Source organism: Enhydra lutris, unplaced genomic scaffold (assembly GCF_002288905.1).
Source record: "Enhydra lutris kenyoni isolate GAN:26980312 unplaced genomic scaffold, ASM228890v2 scaffoldscaffold93, whole genome shotgun sequence".
In the NCBI taxonomy this organism is placed as follows: Eukaryota; Metazoa; Chordata; class Mammalia; order Carnivora; family Mustelidae; genus Enhydra; species Enhydra lutris.
In genome coordinates this window covers 2,255,429-2,274,297 of record NW_019154177.1, presented here as the reverse complement: position 1 = coordinate 2,274,297, position 18,869 = coordinate 2,255,429, and the positions used below count along the sequence as shown (strand labels likewise).

General features: G+C 45.0%; 1 protein-coding gene and 2 non-coding genes across 3 annotated transcripts; all 3 read right to left on the bottom strand.

Moving 5' to 3' along the window:
- Positions 1–920: 920 nt before the first annotated feature.
- Positions 921–992, bottom strand: TRNAM-CAU. The gene has a single exon. It is a non-coding gene; the product is annotated as a tRNA-Met (tRNA).
- Positions 993–1,630: 638 nt separating this feature from the next.
- Positions 1,631–18,349, bottom strand: LOC111138602 (zinc finger protein 34-like). Its single transcript, XM_022490617.1, has 3 exons — positions 18,314–18,349; positions 17,558–18,098; positions 1,631–1,800 (listed from the first exon to the last, which is right to left on the bottom strand). Exons 1-3 carry the CDS (start codon positions 18,347–18,349, stop codon positions 1,631–1,633), a joined length of 747 nt encoding a protein of 248 aa, XP_022346325.1.
- On the bottom strand, positions 6,330–6,402 carry TRNAK-UUU. Its single transcript has one exon. It is a non-coding gene; the product is annotated as a tRNA-Lys (tRNA).
- Positions 18,350–18,869: the final 520 nt, after the last annotated feature.

Below are 18,869 nucleotides of genomic sequence, written 5' to 3'. Positions count from 1 at the left end.
CATTATCTCATGGTGTCTAGAGGTCAGAAATTGAGGAATGTCTTATCTGGGTAGTTCCAGCTCATGGTTTCTCACGAGGTTGCAAACAAAAAGACAGCTAGAGCTCTAGTCATCTCAGTGTTTGACGGTGGCTGGAAGGATCCTGGGCCCCGGGCTCCAGGAGGTGTTGGCAGGAAGTCTCACTTCCTCATACCCACCCCCCATAGGGCTGCTCCAGGCTTAAGGACTGGCTTCCCATTGAGCCAGATCCATCACATAAGTTTGGTCACAAAAGACCATCCCTGATACAATGACCTATAAAGCTATGCAAGGACATGAATATCAAGAGGTAAAGATCATTGGCGGTCATCTTGGAGGCTTCCTCCAGAGCCTGGCCTCTGGCCACCAAGGATCTACGTCTGTTCCATACGCAAAACACACTCACCATTTCTCAAGAGGCCCCAGAGGTCTCAGAATATAACATTTAAATCATATCGGCCTGGGGTCACCTGCTCCCCTCCCCGCTCTCTGCCAGCCTCTCTATTTGTGATCTCTGTCTCTGTCAAAATAAATAAACAAAATCTTTAAAAAAAATCACAAGTAGATAATAAATTTGAAAACCCCCTTACTGGAAGATGTAACAGAAGTAAATACAGAGTTTGTCACTTCCTTCTCTGTAAGACCACCTCAGCTGAAGGAATACTCCAACGACTCCTTTATTGGACACCCTGGATGGAAAGAATTTTACAGTTCCGGGAACTTCAGGTTGGTAGAAACCTTTGAGAATTGTCTTCCGGGAGACAGCATAATTTCAAAGAAAGCTGGGGAAGAGGAATCCAAAGTAGAGGAGGATGTGAAAGATCTAGGAACTCGTTTATGCTTTTGTCATAGCCTAATGAATAAAACTTAGCACGGGGGAAGCAGGCATAAAAAAAGCTTCCTAGCAGAGGATGGTTTCGATCCATCGACCTCTGGGTTATGGGCCCAGCACGCTTCCGCTGCGCCACTCTGCTTGTGTCCTTTGGCTTTTTGTTTTTTCTATTAATGATGAGGATCACGTTTTCCACGCTGGGAAAATGATCCTTTTCCCCTAACTCCTTCCCTTCTCATGGGTTTAGTCACCCTCCTCTCCCCGTGCGGGAGAACCGCCCCCTCACGACCAGGTGGCCAAGGGCCGTCCCCTCCTGGGCTGCGCTTTTCCAACCTGCCAAAAGAGTGTCCAAGCTCGGGATTTTTTTTTTTTCTCTCTCTTAATTTTATTAGCTTTCTGGAGCGGCTCTTCGCTCGGAGAGCCGAGGAAGAGCGAGCCAAGAAAAACCCGGTAGAGCCTTTTTGGGCGGAATCCGAGCAGCCGGAGACGACCCTGAATCACCATCAATGAGAGAGGAATCGTGTTGACCGCAGCGCTTGCTTCCTCTCCAAAAGTCTCAAGGACAATTGTTTGGATTTTTTAAAAAAAGTTTTGTATTTACTTGCAAGGCCGCAGACTTCCACAAGGACGATGCGCCCGGAATAAAGGGAATGAACCCAACTTACAGCTCAAGTGATTACATGGTGGCCGCAATGTCAGTTGGACCTCGTTTGCAGCCGTTGTGACAGAGAGAAAAAATAAGAGACTAATAAAGATAGGGGCTTCCATTTCCTGTGGCTTTTATGAGAGAGCAGAACTCGTTAGGACGTCCCCGAACACCAGCCCCCGTTTGTCGCTGCGTCTGTGAGGACGCTCGGTGCTAGGGCCCGTCTGCACCACCGTGGACCTCTTCTCTTTACCAAGGTCAACTCGAGGATGCCGCGCGTCGGGGAGCTCGCTCAGCCGCACGGCTAGGCGGTGGCTTGCACGCTGGTGTCTCCCTTCGCTCCGTTTCCCCGTCCGCGGTTACACTGAGGGAGCGGCCTCTGCGGCGTTTTACTCTGGGGAAGAGTGGCGAGCACAGCGGCGGGCCCAGGCGACGACCCCGCTCCGATTCCCCGCCGCGCGCAAAGCCCTTCCCGGTGCAGAGCTGGGGCGCACCCGGCCCTTCCCCGGGGCGCGCACAGCACAGCCCAGCGGGCGCAGGCCGGTGGGGGACGTTGCGCACTGCCCTTCCCGGGACAGAGCTGGGCGCACGCGGCCTTTCTACAGGCAGATCTGGGGCGCATGCGGCCCTTCCCGGGGCAGAGCCGGGGCGCGCAGAGCACAACCCAGGGGGTGCGGGTCGGCGGGGGAGGTTGCGCACCGCCGTTCCCCGGGCTGAGCCGGGGTGCGCACCCCTCGCGCGCCCCGCTCCTGCTGCTCCGGCCGCGGCCTCCGGAGCCGGGCAGCTCCCAGACTCCAGCGTCCCCTCGCGGAGGCAGACGGAGAAACATCGCTAGTCACTTCGGCCCATTTCAGGTTTCCCTCGCTTCCTGGGAGGCCCTCCCTTCAAAGGGCCTTTCGTTTGGGCCTTCTTACCGCGGTCGGGGTGGGACGGAGCTTCCGTTGGCGCAGATTTCCTCAGGCCAAGACGGGGACGAGGGTGGTATGAAATTCAGATTTGTTTCCCCAGATGCACGTGAAGAAGGAGGGAGCCCAGAGGCAGGAACCAGACCGCGGGCAACCTGTTCCCCTTAAGCCCCCAGGAATACTCGGGATGCAAGACGAAACGTGATTCCTCCTCTCGGGCTTTTTACCCTCCAAGATCTTCCTCATCCCGTGGAGATGCCGCCATCTTCAAAAGATGCTGTATTCTCTCAAAAAGCAGTTATTACAGTATTTCTGACTGCAACCCGGAGTCAGAAATATATTTTAAATCACAGCTTAATACCGTATGAAAACAAGTATGTGTCTCTATAGAGAGTATATTTAACTGCATCCATCTAGAGAGAGAAACCGAACTCCACCACACAACATTTTACTACATGGGTCCATTCTGATATTTCCTGTTCCTATTGTATTCTATTTCATTTATTAAAATACCAGCCTTGACCTTTTCCCAAAATATTGACTTTACACTCATTCACTTCTGAGACACAGGATGGACTGAAAAACACTGTCGCCTTTATAATGGTATTAGAAATGCCTTGTCCCTCTGGGGTGGGATAATGGAGTGGAAGACAGTGACCTTTTCCTGAGGGCGGGACCAGCAGTCAAAGAGTTAAGGAAAAGGTTGGTTTCCACCAGCTTTTCTTTTTGGTATGACACAGTAACCGTGTTAACTCTCTGAGAGTCTATACCCTGTGTGCCTCTCTGCGTGTTTATTCCCGCAGTGGGTGAAGGAATATTGGGCATTCTAAAGAAGTCCTCTCTGGTTCAGCTTTTTCCACCTCTGTCCTACGTTTGTGGGGTGCTTTCTTTTCCCCTTCATCTCCTGAAGGATTTTTGCATCCAATATGTTGTTCTGATGGTTCCCTCTACTAAGAGAATTCTTACCTCATATATCTATAGGATTTACACCCCGCCCCATGCCTTCTTCAAGCTTTTGTGCAAATGGCAGGATCAATAAACCCAAAGGCTTTGGATAGATGCCACCCACCCTCCGTTTTCTGTGAATACCTCAAAGATGCTTGTGTATTAATTTCCCTCACACTTTCCCTAGGATGAGTACTTCTCACCTTCGGTTGCTCTGTGTGTGTGTGTGTGTGTGTGTCATTCTATCATTCTGTCACTTTGTTGTATGCGTAGATTTGTGTAACCACCACTGCAACCAAGATACGAAACCACTGTGTTACCACAAATAATCTCTCTCATGCTCTCTCCATACTGACACCCACCCGCTGCTCCCTACCATCCTTCACTTCCGGTCATCACCCATCTGTTTTTCCTCCCTGGAATGTCATTTTGAAACTGATATATATACATGGATCTCAAAAAGTATGTGACCTTTTAAGATTGGCTTTTTTCATCTAGCACAGTGCCCTTGAGATCCATCTAAATGGTTGCATATATCAGTGGTTCACTCATGGTTTTTACTGCTGAGCTGTATTTCATGGAATAGATACCACAGTTGGTGTAAGCAGTCACCCGCTGAGGGACCTGCTGGTTATTTCGAGTTTGGGCTGTTACAAATAAGGTGTCTCTGAAGAATAGTGCATGGTTTTTCTATGGACCTAAGTTTTCATTGTTCTGGGATGGATGCCAAGCAGTGGAATTGCTGGATCGTAGAGTGAGTGTTATGTGTAGTTTCTTTAAGAAACTGCCAAACTGCTTTCTCAAGTGGCTGCACCATCTCCCATTCCCATCAGCCATAGGCGACAGATGCAGAGTCGCTGCGTCGTATCCAGCCATAGGCAGTGTCAAACAAGGCTTGTTCATTTGGGTGCCTGGTGGCTCAGTCGGTTAAGCATCTGCCTTCAGCTTGGGTCATGATCCTAGGGTCCTAGGATCGAGTCCCATATTGGGGCTCCCTGCTCAGTGGGGAGTCTGCTTTTCCCTTTGCCTGCTGCTCTGTCTACTTGTGCTCTCTATCTCTCCGTCAAATAATAAATAAAATCTTTTTTTAAAAAATTTGTTCTTTTAACTCTTCTAACAGATGTGCAGTGATACCTCATTATGGTCTTAATTCACATTTCCTACTAACTGAGTAGTGTTATTGCACATCTTTTCATGTGCTGTTGGTATATCCTCTTTGGTGCAATGTCTCTTCGTGTCTTTTGCCCATTTTCCAACTGTTGCTTTAATGTTGAGTTTTGAGAGTTCTTTGTATATTCTACTGTGAGTCTTTTGCCAGATGTGTGGTTTACAAACATTTTCTCCCATCTGTAACTTACCTTTTTACCCTCTTAAGAGGGTCCTCTGCAGAGCAAAAGTTGTTGATTTTAATGAAATTTAGTTGGTCAAATTTGTCTTTTATGGGTGTGTTTTTGGTGTCATGTCTACAATTCTCCGATCTGAGGTCCTCCAAATTTTCTTATTTTTTTTCCTAGAAGTTGTATACATTTATCTTTTACTTTCAATCTATCGTTTCCAGTTAATTTTTTAATAGAGTGTGAGGTTTAGGTTGAGATTAATGCCTTTTTTTCTTTTTTGTCTAGGAATATCAAATTTCTCCACCACCATTTTTTTGAAAAGACTAAGATTTCCTCCCTCTACTAAATTGCTTTTGTACTTTTGTCAGAAATAACTCGGCTATTATGTATGTGGTGATTTTGGGGTTCTCTGTACTGTCTCACTGACTTGTATGTCTATCCTTCTGCCAGTAATGTATAGTCTTTATTACTGTGTCTGTCGAACATCTTGAAATAATAAGAGTGATTTCTTCCACTTTCTCTTTTTCTCAAAATTTGTCTTATTCTAACTCATTTACCTTTCCATATAGATTTTAGAATAGTCAGGTTCATATCTACAAAAATAACTCACCTGGATTTTGATAGGAATTTTGTTAAACCTGTATCTAACTTTGATAAGACTTGACCTATCTGAGTCTTCAATCAATGGACACAGAATATCTCTCTATTTATTTAGGTCCTCAATTTCTTTCATCAGCTTTTTGTGGTTTTGTGTTTTTCAGCACGTCCATGTTCCAGTAGATTTGCTTCTAAGTTATCTTTTTAAGCGATGTATGTGGAACTGTATTTTAGTTCTGGTGCCCACATGTTTATTGCTGGTGTCCAGAAATACAATTGACTTTTGCATTTTGATCTTGTATTCTGTGACTTTGCTGAACACACATAATTGTTCTAAGAGGATTTTGTTTGTTTTTGGGTCCTTGGGATTTTCTATGTAAACCATCATACCGTCTTCAAAGGAAATGGGAAGTACAATCCTTAGGCAGAGAGGGAGGGGAAATGTATGTCTCTAGAGAAAAGTACAAGCCACTGAGCAGTCTGCACCACCAACTCACAATTGGCCCAGACTGCGGAAATGAACAGCAAAGTATCCATGTTTCTGGGGATGCTGAGTATTTCACCCAAGACCTTACTGCAGTGTCTGTCAAGTAACGCGGCATCCTTTGTCTCATATTAGAATGTGACATCACCAGGACTTGGCAGACAGCTCTCCCCATCTGCCAAGAAGCTCAGTTGTGAGTGTGAAGGACTGAAGATCCCAGGTTTTGGGTCCCAGGTTTTGACACAGCGAACACTTCACTCAATAAGTATCGTTTCTAGATCCTTTTCAAAAACACCCTAGTCTGGAGGGATAGCTTTCTTACACTCCTTGGACTGTAAGCCTTTGTACTGTGCTCCTGGGGAAATCTCTATTAAGAAGCACTGAAGTCCTTTTCTGCTTGGAAGAGAATAGCAGGTCTCAGCTACTTTGGTTAAGGTTGCAGGTGACTGACTTTTTGGTGTTTTCTCACTCCATCAGGTAAAAGTCGTCAAAGTGGAACCCAAATTTCTTTTTTTGAAAGACAAAACTTGACAATTCTCAGACCCAGGGAAGGCAAGGACCACAGTGCCTGGACAGGGACTTGAACCCTGGACCCTCAGATTAAAAGTCTGATGCTCTGCCAACTGAGCTACCCAGGCTCCAGAAAGTGTTCTTCCTCCAGGTGCATAAATAGGACCAAACTTAATACTGTGGCAGATTCATCTTTGCATTTGGGAAAAGCAACTGAGCAGGTGTTTAACCTCTGTAGTCAATGCATCCAGCCCTTGTTTATGTTTTCTGTAGGTAGGTAGAGAAGGAATGTAAATGGCATCAAGAAAACAATCCTTGTTTGGGTACTTGTAGAAAGGAAAAATAAACAGAAGAAACCAGCAGATGGCTCCCAGTAAATATTTATGGAATGCGTAGTGAAATCTGTCAGCTCTCATTTACTGGGCACCAAGAAATAACCAAAAATGAAACACAGAGGAACAAAGAAACAACAAAAATATAAATGAATAATAAAAAAACAAGAGAAGAAACTTGGAAAGCAACCAATGGAGAACAATGGTAAGAATCTGCCAAATTTGGTAACATTTACCAATTTTTTTCTTGGTGCAAGATAAAAGCAAGACATTAAAAAGGAAGGGAGATGTCTGGTGACCATGAGTGGCCCAGTGTTGCACATTTCACTGATGTTCTGAACCCCTAAGGGAATTTTGACAACTTGATATTTCCTCTTACAATTTTCCCTGGACATGTAACGTTTTTCTTCACATGTTCGAATTCTTCTAAAGGGTATTGTGACTTGTATCAAAGGAATCTAAAAAGCTCAGTAATTTAATACTTAGCAATATCCATTGAGAGAGAGAGAGAGAGGGAGGGAGACAGATAGAGAGAGAGAGACCCCTTCTTTAATCTTCTATGGAAGATTTTGCATTGATCCTTTATCTCCTTGAATTTGTTATTTCCATTCTGTGTCTCCCATATATTTTTTTATCTCAATATTGTCATTTTGTATTTAGTCTTTCTTGATATTCCTACCGTACTTTTAGGTATCCAATACAAGTATAAACATTGAAATCTGACATTATTTCCTGTGACCCCAAATCTATGTTAAGAATATTTCTTATGGGGGCACCTGGGTGGCTCAGTGGGTTAAAGCCTCTGCTTTTGGCTCAGGTCATGATCTTGGGGTCTTGGGATAGAGCTCCGTGTCGGGCTCTCTGCTGTGCAGGGAGCCTGCTTCTTCCTCCTCCTCTCTCTGCCTGCCTCTCTGCCTACTTGTGATCTCTGTCTGTTAAATAAATAAATCAAATCTTTAAAGAATACTTCTTATGGATTGGGTTGTATTTGCATCTACCTGCAGTGCAAAGTAATAGATAATTTGAAGACCCCCTTTCCTGGAAGATGTAATGGATGTGAATGTAGAATTTGTTTTCCCTCAGTTACGGCCCCCACAATGAAATCCCATAAGAGGCCACCTCACCTGAAGGAGGCGTCTCTGACTCAGTATTTCAAATTGTTCCCACACTGGGAATCCACAAGGACAGCGTTTCCACAAATCCAGGCCAATGTGCCACAGTCAGATGAGTCTTCGTTTACAGAAATGTCTTAATTTACCAGGAGAAGGGTGAGGTTTTTCCGAGAAAGGTGAGAATGTGGGATTTAGAGCTGTACTTCCCTGGCAGACTGATTCTCAGAAGGCGAATTTTCTGTCACCCTGTTTAATTAAGTAGGAAAGATCTAGAAGTAGATTTAGTTAAACTGTTTGGATAGAGTTCAGCAGAAGTTGCTTATAAACCTCAGTCAAGGACGGCTTTGACTTGTTGATCTCCAGACCCCAAGGCAGGTGTATCCCCGCTAACATGCTATTCCAGTATCACAATTAGTTTCTAGTGTGAAGATGGTTTCATTCCTTTCCCCGCGTCTTTTTCCTTTGTCCTTCCTCGTTCATTCCTCCTCCCTTTACTCAGCCTCTTGAAACCCGGTCCCCTTGAAAAGCAGGTGGTTCCAGCAGCTCCTCCAAGTTCATGCCTTCCCAATCCACCCAGGATGCAGATCCTGAACCCGCTTCCCGAAGCCAGTATGGCCCTGGAATGGTCCAGGAATTACACGGCCCCGTGCCCCGTGAGAGCTGCACTCTGCACACACCTGACTGGAGGCTGTAAAATACTGCCTACCAAATCCGGATTTTAAACCTCTCCAGTGCAACTTCCCCAATCCTCTGATGGACAGCATGACAGAGAGGCTGGAACGCACAGGGACAGTGAGATTCCTGTTGTCGCATGTCCTCTCCTGATTTCCCACTTGGCAGGGCCGGCTGCCCTCGAATTCCTGCCCCCTTTTATGTTTGCCAGTCCCTACTTGTTCTTTGGATCTCAGTTCCCACGTTACCCATGACCTCCTTCTAGAAGCTTTTGCTAACTCCTCAAGACCGGCTTTTGAAGCTCCTGGAATATCCCAGGATTCCTGAGATTGTCTCAGTTTGATGAATAGCACTTACCGCGTGTCGTATTATCACTCTCTTGTATGTTCCCTCCCTGACCGTTAGCATGCTCAGGGCTCAGTCCTTCAGCACCATGTACAAGCAAATGTCTCTTTCCATCGTGGGCTGCTCCCTCAAGCTCCACATTCACTTATGCTCCTGCCTTCTTCACGGGAATTTATACCTAACCTTGTCAAAACCCAAACTCCTGGCCTTCCCCCCAGCCTGGCTCCTTCCCCATCTTCCCCATCTCAAGAAGCAGCCGCTCCAGCTGAAGATGCTCTTTGGCTCGGATCCTAGAGCCCAGCTCCCAGCTCCGCCCTCAAGATGTATCCATTTCCCCACCTTTGCTTCCTCCTTCCGTTGCCATCACACGAGAAATCTACCATCACCTCTTGCCTAGATTTTGGCAATGGACTCTGCTGCTCTCCAGGTTCCTATTTCCCCTTGCCCCTTTCCTGTCTGTTCTAAACACAGAATGAGTGGAAAACTCTCCAAGGGCTCTGCTCCGATTCCAGGATGGAAGCTGAAGTGCTTCCAGGGACCTGGGCCGCCATCCCCCGCTCCCTCCTCACCCTCCCCAGCCGCACAGCTTCCTGCTCCTACTCGCCTGCGCTGCACGTGTGCTCCTGCCTGGAAACTCTCCCCGCCCCCCCCCCCCACAATATATGCCTTACTCATTTCCTCCTGTTTTAGAGTTTTGCTCAAATATCACCTTCTCAGGGAAATCTTACCTGTTCAACACATTTAAAAACACTTTTTAAGGAGTCATCCCTATTATCTTCCGGCTTTATTTTTTATGAAGACTTATATATTTTTCATTCATTGGTCTGAATTTCTGATAAGAACACAAACTCCACGAAGACAGAGATTTTTGCCCATTTTGTTCCCAGCTATCGTCCTGGTGTCTAGATGCACACATGTAGCTACTCACTAACAGTTTGTTGAGTGAAGGTTGAGTGAATGGCCGGTCACTTACATAGGAAACACTTGGCCAGTGAGGCTTTTACAGGAGGGTGTGTAAGCAAATTTCAGGAGCTTAACCCCGAACGGGGACAGAAATGGGCTTTTCATAGGTAAAGCGTTCCAGATTCTGTTTATAGGGCTCCTGGTTGGGTATATAAACCTGGGTGGCTGACAGTGGGTCTTCTGTCTAATCGCGGGGTCCGACGTGCTAGCCAGTGCCCATGCAGGGGTTAACGCTCGTGCAGGGTTGAGCACCTGACACCCCTAGTCCCATCTACAGAACCGTATGCGCCATCATTAGTTCATCCCCTTCCCAAACCTTCAGGCTGCGCCAGCATAAACCCTGACTTCTGAGCCCCTGGTGTCCAAGGATAAGGGTATTATAAGGCACAAGGCCCCAAGGCGTGGCAAACTGTTCTAAAGACGACACGTCCTGTGAGGCTTCCGAATGCTGCGTTGAGAGATTTTACTCATTTGGTTGTTTGGTATTTGGGAATAGTAATGGACTCCCAGAGTTCAAAATGATTATACAGTGACGTTTCCCTTGTCACCTACCTACCTACCTGGTTCCCACTTTGTCCCCCACCCCCCACAGGTTCTGCTGTTCTTCACTTCCAACCTCTCCTTCTGGAGTTTACCCACATTCGCGTAACTTTGTTCACTTGTTCCGGGCCTTGCCTTTGGTACTTCACAATACAGGTTGGAAATCATCATGTGTTCATTCAGAGGAAGTTTCCTTGTCTCTCTTCATGCTGTTTTATATTTTTAGTGTGAAATATAACAGAGGGGTAAATAAAATCAACATCTGCGCTTAACCAGGAACATCTGTCACGTGGGACAGTGATCAGTGCGTGGTGACAATGAGAGGTTGTGTGTGTCCCTTCCCTGTAAACCTCTGTCCTCCAAGTGCTCCCAATGCCCCAAGAAAAAACTCGGTCCTGACTTTCTACATCCTTAATACATTTCACCATGTTCGCATATATCCCTCAACAATATAACCTAATTTTGTCTGGTTTTGAAACTTACATAAGTATCATCATCTTAAATGCTTCCTTTGTGTCTACCTTTCACAAAATTCTCTTTGTAAGGTTCGTCCGTATTATTTTCTGCAGCTCAGACCTGTTGTCAGCTGCTGAATAGCATTGGACACTGTTTATCCGAGTGAGTGCAAATGTTCACTCCGGTTGTTCCTAGTTGTTGGCTCTATGGACAACACTACGTGAAAATTCTCCTACGAGTTTCCTGCCGTACACGCACACTTACTTCTCTTGGGGAGAGATATAGGACAATAGGGTATGCACATCTTCAGCTTACTAAAGCCCAGCTGTTTTCCACAGTCTCTGTGTCACTTTAGACTCTCAAGAATAGTGATCAAAGTCATTACTTCACATCCTTGCCAATAATTAGTACTTGTCTTTTTAATTTCAGCAATTGTGGTGGAAGAGCCATAGCATCTAATTACAGGATTAGTTTGCGTTTTCCTGATTTCTGACAAGGTTGCTTGCTGACAAGGTCGTTGTTTTCTAGTAGGTCCACAGGGGCGCCTGGATGTTGGTTTTGACTCAGGTCATGATTTCATGGGATGCCCGCTCCACAGGGAGTCTGCCAGAAGATTCTCTCCCCCTGCCCCTCCCCCACCTCACTTGCAGGAGCACATGCTCATTCTCGCTCCCTCTCTCTCAAATAAATAAATAAATCTTTAAAAAATAATAAAATAGGTCCACAAACTCTGTGGCACTCCTGTCATCGGAAGGTGGTCCGAATACCCTCTCCTTGCCTGAGGGTCACAGTGACCGGCTTCTGAAGAGCAGAGCGAACAGAAGAGACGCTGGTGACATCGCAGGCTAACCATTCTCAGCCAGGCTCCCGTCCTCTCTCACAGACATCACAGTCATAGAAGCTCTTTCTGTATTCCATATTCTCGTGCTAGTCCTGTCATTTATGTATGTGGCAAATATCTTCTGCCATTTTGTGACTTAAATTCATCCTTTCATAGTGCTTTTTTTTTCAAGATTTTATTTATTTATTTGACAGAGAGAGAGATCACAAGTAGGCAGAGAGGCAGAGAGGGAGAGAGGGAGAAGCAGGCCCCCTGCTGAGCAGAGAGCCCAATGCGGGACTCGATCCTAGGACCCTGAGATCATGACCGGAGCCGAAGGCAGAGGCTTAACCCACTGAGCCACCCAGGTACCCCTTCATAGTGCTTTTTGAGGAACAAGTCCTTCATTTCACAAGTTCTTCAAGTCCTTCTTAAAATAATCTGTAAGTGTAATCTCATTAAATTTGTCCATTTTCCCTGCTGTTGTGTCCTATTCCTGTTCCTGTCTGAAAGTCTGCAGTATATTTATTTATATTCTCCTCTAAATGCTTTACACTTTTGCCTTTTACATTTCAGCATTAACGTACCAGGAATTAGTTGTTGGTTTTTTTTTTTTTTAAGATTTATTTGTTTATTTGACAGACAGAGATTACAAGTAGGCAGAGAGGCAGGCAGTGTGGAGGGTGTGGTGGAGAGGGAAGCAGACTCCCTGTTGAGCAGAGAGCCTGATGTGGGGCCCCCTCCCAGGACCCTGGGATCATGACCTGAGCCGAAGGCAGAGGCTTTAACCCACTGAGCCACCCAGGCGCCCCCAGGAATTAGTTTTTATGTATGGTGTATTTTTTTCCATGAAGATATGTAATTATGCCGGCACAATTTATTGGAAAGTCCTGCCTTTCCATACTCTTCTCTATCTACTTCCCATTATTACGCACAGAATGTGCTCCTTCTTGTCCCATTGAGCCATTTGTCTGTCTTTGCACAAACACTGCACTGTCTGAGCAGATAAGGTTTTTAAATGAAGTGTGGTTTGTTTTTTGGTTTGTTTGTTTTGAGGTAAAATTGCTTAGATTTTAGAAAACAGTAGTTTAGAAAACATTAGTTTCAGGTGCACTGTGTAATAATTTGATATTTGCACCATACAAAGTTATCACGATCCTAAGTCTAGTTATCTTGCCTCATCATACAACTGACACCCTTCGCCCGTCCTCCAACCCCCTCCCCTCTCTCAACTGCCAATCTGTTCTCTGTGTCTGGGTTTTGTTTTGTTTGTTCATTTGCTTTTTTTTGGACGCCACAGAGAAGTGAAATCACGCAGTGTTTCTCTGGCTACTTAGTTAACTTGACCTGTGTGGAATGTGCTGGGGCCCCTGCCGGTAGTGAAGCTGCCAGGAAGCTTTGAGCGAGGGGCTGGCGGGGCCTCAGGGATGGAGAGCGCTGGGGACCCGGCCTTGGTGCAACAGGGTCTGGCTGTGCGTCTGTCCACACTGGCCAGGCAGAGGGAGCGTGCAAAGATGGCGCTCGCCTCCACCTCCACCTCTGAAGGAAGTTGGCGGGCTCCCGTCCCTCCAGCAGACACTTTAAGATTAGCAAATGAATCTCCTTCACTGAGAATCCTGCCAACTCCAGGAGGAGTGAGTCAGCCTGGGGGCCCTGGACAGAGCCCCTTTAGCTTCCAAAGCCAGATGTTTTGGGGGCCTCCATGCTCTAGTGTGGGGCCCGGGGTGGGACACGAGCCCCTCTCTCCTCGGAGAAACTCCAGGCCTGTGAGCTTCCTTCTGTGTGTGTCTGCTCCCCAGAGCTGGGGTTTTGGTGAGACTGCATCTCTGCCTCTCCTTCCCATCTGAGATGGCCTATTTATCCCTTGTGGCGGAGGGAGTTAGGCTACCTCTCAGTTCTTCTTCCACGGGGATCATTGTGTTGGCTCCCAGGCAGGCTGGACTGAAGCGAACGTTCCGGTTTCGTGGACAGCTTTGAGTGGAGGACACATGAGCACATGACAGCAACGAAACTTCACCTGGCTTGAAACCAGACTTAGATTTCCTTTGTGATGTGTTTGCTTCGGGGATGTCCCTGCTTGGCTTTGTGCTCATATTGGGGCACATCACTTGAAGGAAAGGCCTACTTGAAGGTAATGAATTAAGAAATAAGCTCAATTCCCCCATTTTGGTTGGGGGGCAAGCTCACACTTGCTGACCATGGCCCACACCTTTGGAGAGTGTACCTGGCCTACGCTCTCAGCTTTCTACTTCCCGTTATTGAGCTACCCTACTGGGGCATCTAACCTGCCAGTCCACCTTCCAGACCAGATTCATGGCCCAGGAGCTTACGAAACCAATATAACTGATGGTGGACACAATCACGCTAACATCTGCTGGCCGTTTATTATCGTTCTCCCCTTTCAAACTACGTACGACTATTCCTTCTCTGTCTCCAGTACATGAGATCACATGACCCATTTATGGTCAGCGGGATAAGAATAAAATAATACCCAAAACTTCCAAGTTACAACCCTACTGGGAAAGAGATGTCTTTTCCTTTCTGCTGGCTTGAAAAGGGATAAGATGCCTGGATGTCAGACAGAAACATGCTTCGAGGATTGTGCAGTGACATGATTGAGAGCCTATGTTCCTGACATCTTGGCGTTCCCATGCCCAGGTAACCCTGGGTTGCTCATGTCCACAGTCTGGATAACTACTGATCTGGGCCTGTTGTAAGAGATACCCATAATCCTCACGGAAGCAACCTCTTTGAATACAGAGTCGAACCTGGCTGCAAAGGGGTCCATAAAGAAAATCAACCATGTATAACAATTAACCTCAGTATATTAAAACTCTCAGGTAAAGAGAAAATGGAAGCAGTGATCTTACGTTTATAAAAACTAATGGAGCTTCTATTGTAAACAGAGACAGGAAACTGATATTCAGCAGAGACCAAAGTGAATGAGTGATTCAATAAGTTAGCAGTTATCTCCAAAGCAAGCTAAGGAAGAAAATGCCAGAATAACTATGTGTGAAAGTCCGGCATCCAAAACTGAAATCCAGCGTCGAGTTGCTGGAGAAGATCAAGGATGTCAAGTTAAAAAACTCCCAGGATAGTGGTGTTCCGTATAGATATTAGAAATTATTGTGGGGAACCATATCCTGTTTGAAAATAGCTATATGAAGAAGAAAAATACGACTGCTGTACAGTATCACTATAATCACTATACATTTTTAATTCATTTTAAATACATAAACTCTAAAAAGGAAGTGTGGTTATATACCCATGGCTGGAACAAAACAGAGAGTTGGAAGAGTCACCTTGCAAAGATAAAGCACCTGTGTTCGTCGTGGTCTTGTTACTACAGCACGCTTCCTCGGTCAGTAAGGTTTACTGAGCATGTACTCTATTTCTCCTTCTGCTTAGCTTCCACGAAGTGAGAAAACTCCAAGGAGTGGAGCTTACCTTTAAGGCGATTATTGAACATTGAGGAAACACTAAGTACGAAATTCCGTGCGAATAAATGCTACAGAGATTCAAAGAAAAAAGAGATGAGTGCTAAAAGCAGCTGATGAAGGCAAATCGTCACCACCACCTAAGGCTATGTGCGTGCCAAACCATAACATGGAGCCTGAGAGGCAGGAATTAGGAAGGGAAAGAAGGAGGGTATTCCGACTGAAGTCAGCATATGGTCAAAGTATTGGGAAGCAGGCGAGAGCGTGGGAACCGGCTGGCTGAAATGTATCTCAAAGGGCGAGTGGTGTCTGCTGTCCATGCGAACAGGCTGAGAAAGCAACACGAGCAAAGTCATAAGGTAGCAGCTCAATGACATGCTCTTACACTTGGGCTCCTGGTTTTATTTTTTTTTTAAACATTTTTTTAAAAGATTTTATTTATTTATTTGACAGACAGAGATCACAAGTAGGCAGAGAGACAGGCAGAGAGAGAGGAAGGGAAGCAAGTTCCCTGCTGAGCAGAGAACCCCTGAGATCATGACCTGAGCTGAAGGCAGAGGCTTTAACCCACTGAGCCACCCAGGTGCCCTGGACTCCTGGTTTTAAATCCATTGCATAATTCACTAAAGTATACTCCTTTTCCAAAACCTTTCAATTTTTTTAGTTATCAAATGCTTTTCAAAAAGGCTTCCAACTCCAGCACATGAGGTCATATGACCCATTTATGGTTAATGGGATGAGAGTAAAATAATGCACAAAATTTCCAGGTACCCCCCTCCTGGGAAAGAGATGTTTTTTCATTTCTACTGGCTTGAAAAGGGGTAAGTGATTATAAAACAATGCAGAGGCATCACAGGAAATTCAGAAAAGAGTAACTGGTCGACTTGAAATCACAGGTTTCTGAGATAAATCTTCATATTTTCAGGCCATTATCTCTAATCACAGGACAAAGACAAGAGACCAAGAGACTTTTCTAGATGTATGGGATCTCAAGATTTACTCTCATTCACATGGTCTTTACACATTTAAGGTATAGAAACAAACCCATTTTCCAGTTTCATCTTTTCTTGGTAACCTGCTCAAGACTTTACAACTGTTTTCTAGTTCCTTTTCACCCGAGACATGACAGAGACCAGTTCTACTTAATAGAGACGATCTACACTGCAACATTAAATTTGGGTGCCTTCTAGGTAACCTAGCCTTTACCAACAGTTTGATTTGTTCTTTTTGACGATTTATCAGACACCATATTCTTAATCAAGACCCCAACCTTCCTACTGCAATAATTAGCATAATTTACCCTATTTTATCTCTTAATCTCCTTGAGTACTCATGGTATCTTTAATCTTGAAGGACCAATACAAAGATAATAAATAGCACGTAGTCTATATCTTTACTGAACTCCTAATGACTACTACATCTTCACACTGTAAATCAGACCTGTTGCAGAATAAATAAGTCACAATTTGAGAGTCACATCTATAAAAACCTGCACTGGTAATAAATAAAATAAAGGTGGATCTTAAAGATCAATGAATCAGGCCTCCCAATATTTCAGGTGAGTGAATTAAGGCAAGAAGAGGTAAAGTGACTTACTCTAAAGCAAGTAATAGACCTGGTTGGTCACAGAGCTGTGATTCGAACCCAGGACCTCTAAACCCCAGACATGTGCTCTTCCCACTAAAATCAAGTGGCCACTCTAGTGAACAGTTTTCATGATCCTCCTCCTGTTTCCCTGGGGAGGGTCTCCACAGTCACCAGACCCTCAAGGCATTCAGAGGATTTCTCTACAGTGCAAGATTTTTCATGTTGAATAGAGGAGTTTTGTCTAAAGGTTTTCCTACACTCAGTACGTATATTTGCTTTTTCTCCACTATGAACTTTCTGGTGTTTTGTAAGATACGTGCTCTGGCTGAAGGGTTTTCCACATTCATTACGTTTGTGGAGTTTCTCTTTGGTATGCGTTTTCTGATGTTTTTTAAGGTCTGTCCTCTGACTGAAGGCTCTCCCACATTTACTGCACTCATAAGGTTTCTCTCCAGTATGAATGATTTGATGTCGAAAAAGGCCTGAGCAGTAACTAAAGGCTTTTCCACATTTACTGCATGTGTAGGATTTTTCACTGGAATGAGTTTTCTGGTGATTTGTAAGGTTTCTACTCTGACTGAAGCCTTTTCCACATGTTACATTCATAGGGCTTCTCTCTGGTGTGCGTTCTCTGATGCTGAATAAGTGTTGACCTATCACTAAAGGCTTTTCCGCAGTCCTTGCATTTATAGGGCTTCCTCCTGTATGAATTCTTTTATTTTGAATAAGAGACAAACAGAAACCGAAAGCTTTCCCACAATCACTGCAGTCATACAGCTTCTCTCCAATGTGAGTTCTCTGGTGCTGAATATGCCCTGAGCGATCCCTGAACACTTTCTCACATTCATTACATTTGTAGGGTTTTTCTTCCATATGAACCCTCATGTGTCGTGTAAGGAATGAACTCTGGGTGAAAATTTTCCCACATTCCTTACATTTATATGGTTCATCACCTGTACGACTTCTCTGATGTTGAGTAAGGCATGTACTTCTGCTAAAGGTTTTTCCACATTCCTTACACTCATAGGGCTTCTCTCCAGTATGAGTTTTCCGATGTCGAATACAAGCTGAGTAGTTTCCAAAGCCTTTTCCACATTCACTACACTCATAGGGCTTCTCTCCAGTGTGAGTTCTCTGATGCTGAATAAGGGCTGAACGATCACTAAAGGCTTTCTCGCATTCACCACATTTGTATGGTTTCTCTCCGGTATGCATTCTCCGATGCTGAATGAGGTTTGAGCAGTAACTGAAAGCTTTCCCACAGTCATTACATTCATAAGGTTTCTCCCCAGCGTGGGTGATATGATGTCGAATAAGAGCTGAGTGGTCACTGCAAGCTTTCCCACAGTCATTACATTCATAGGGCTTTTCTCCTGTATGAATTCTCTGATGTTGGGTATGATGTGCACTCTGACTGAAGGTTTTACCACATTCACTGCATTCATAAGGCTTCTCTCCAGTATGAATTCTCTGATTCAGAGTAAGACGGGTGCTCTGGCTAAAAGCCTTTTCACATTCCAGACACTTATAAGGCTTCTTACCAGCGTGAATTCTTTGGTGCTAAGTTAGGTATGTGCTACGACTGAATGTGTTGCCACATTCAGGACATTCATACAGTCTGTTCCCACTGTGAATCCTCTGATGTTGAACAAGGACGGAGCAGTAACTGAAGGCCTTCCCACATTCATTGCACTGGTAGGGCCTTTCTCCTGTATGAGTCTTCTGATTGTTTGTTAGGTGGGACCTCTGGTTAAATCCCTTTCCACACACATTACATTTATAGGGTCACTCTCCAGTGTGAGTTCTTTCATGTTGAACAAGAGCAGTGCGGTCTCTGAAGGTTTTCCCACATCTCCCACATCTGCAAGGTTTCTTTCCATCACACTTCCTTTGTATAATGAAGTCTGAGTTTTGTTTGAAGATTTTTCCATGTGTACCAGGTTTATGAAAACACTCTTCTATAGGATCACTCTGCTCTGAAACTACTGACTGTATAGTGAAAACGTTTCCAAATTCTTAGATGCTGTATCTCCTTCTTTGGCAGGTTCCATACAGGTGACTTTTATCTTGTCCCAGATACTTCTCCTGGTTTAAGTGCTGATTCTTACACTGTTTTCTAGACTTCCAGGTATCTCCCAGTAGAGACTTTCTCTTTTTAAGTTCTTCTGTGTTTACTCCTTGGGATGGGCCATCTTTGAAAATGTCCTGCTTCTCTACTTTTGATTTCTTGGCTTTAGGTCCAGACGTGCCATCTAAAAGACATAAAAATACAAATGTGCTATGTGTTCAATGCTGAAAGAAAAGAAACTGTTCTATGAGAAATGGGGTAAT

Excerpts from the sequence above, each read along its gene's own strand:
- LOC111138602 (XM_022490617.1), bottom strand. The coding sequence starts at position 18,349 with ATGAAAGAACTCACACTGGAGAGTGACCCTATAAAT. Across the intron at positions 18,099-18,313 it reads TGGAGAGTGACCCTATAAAT|CACCAAAGAATTCACGCTGG; the intron begins GTAATGTGTGTG and ends TACCTAACTTAG. Across the intron at positions 1,801-17,557 it reads TGGAGAGAAGCCCTATGAGT|CCGTGCGGCTGAGCGAGCTC; the intron begins GTAAGGAATGTG and ends GCCACCGCCTAG.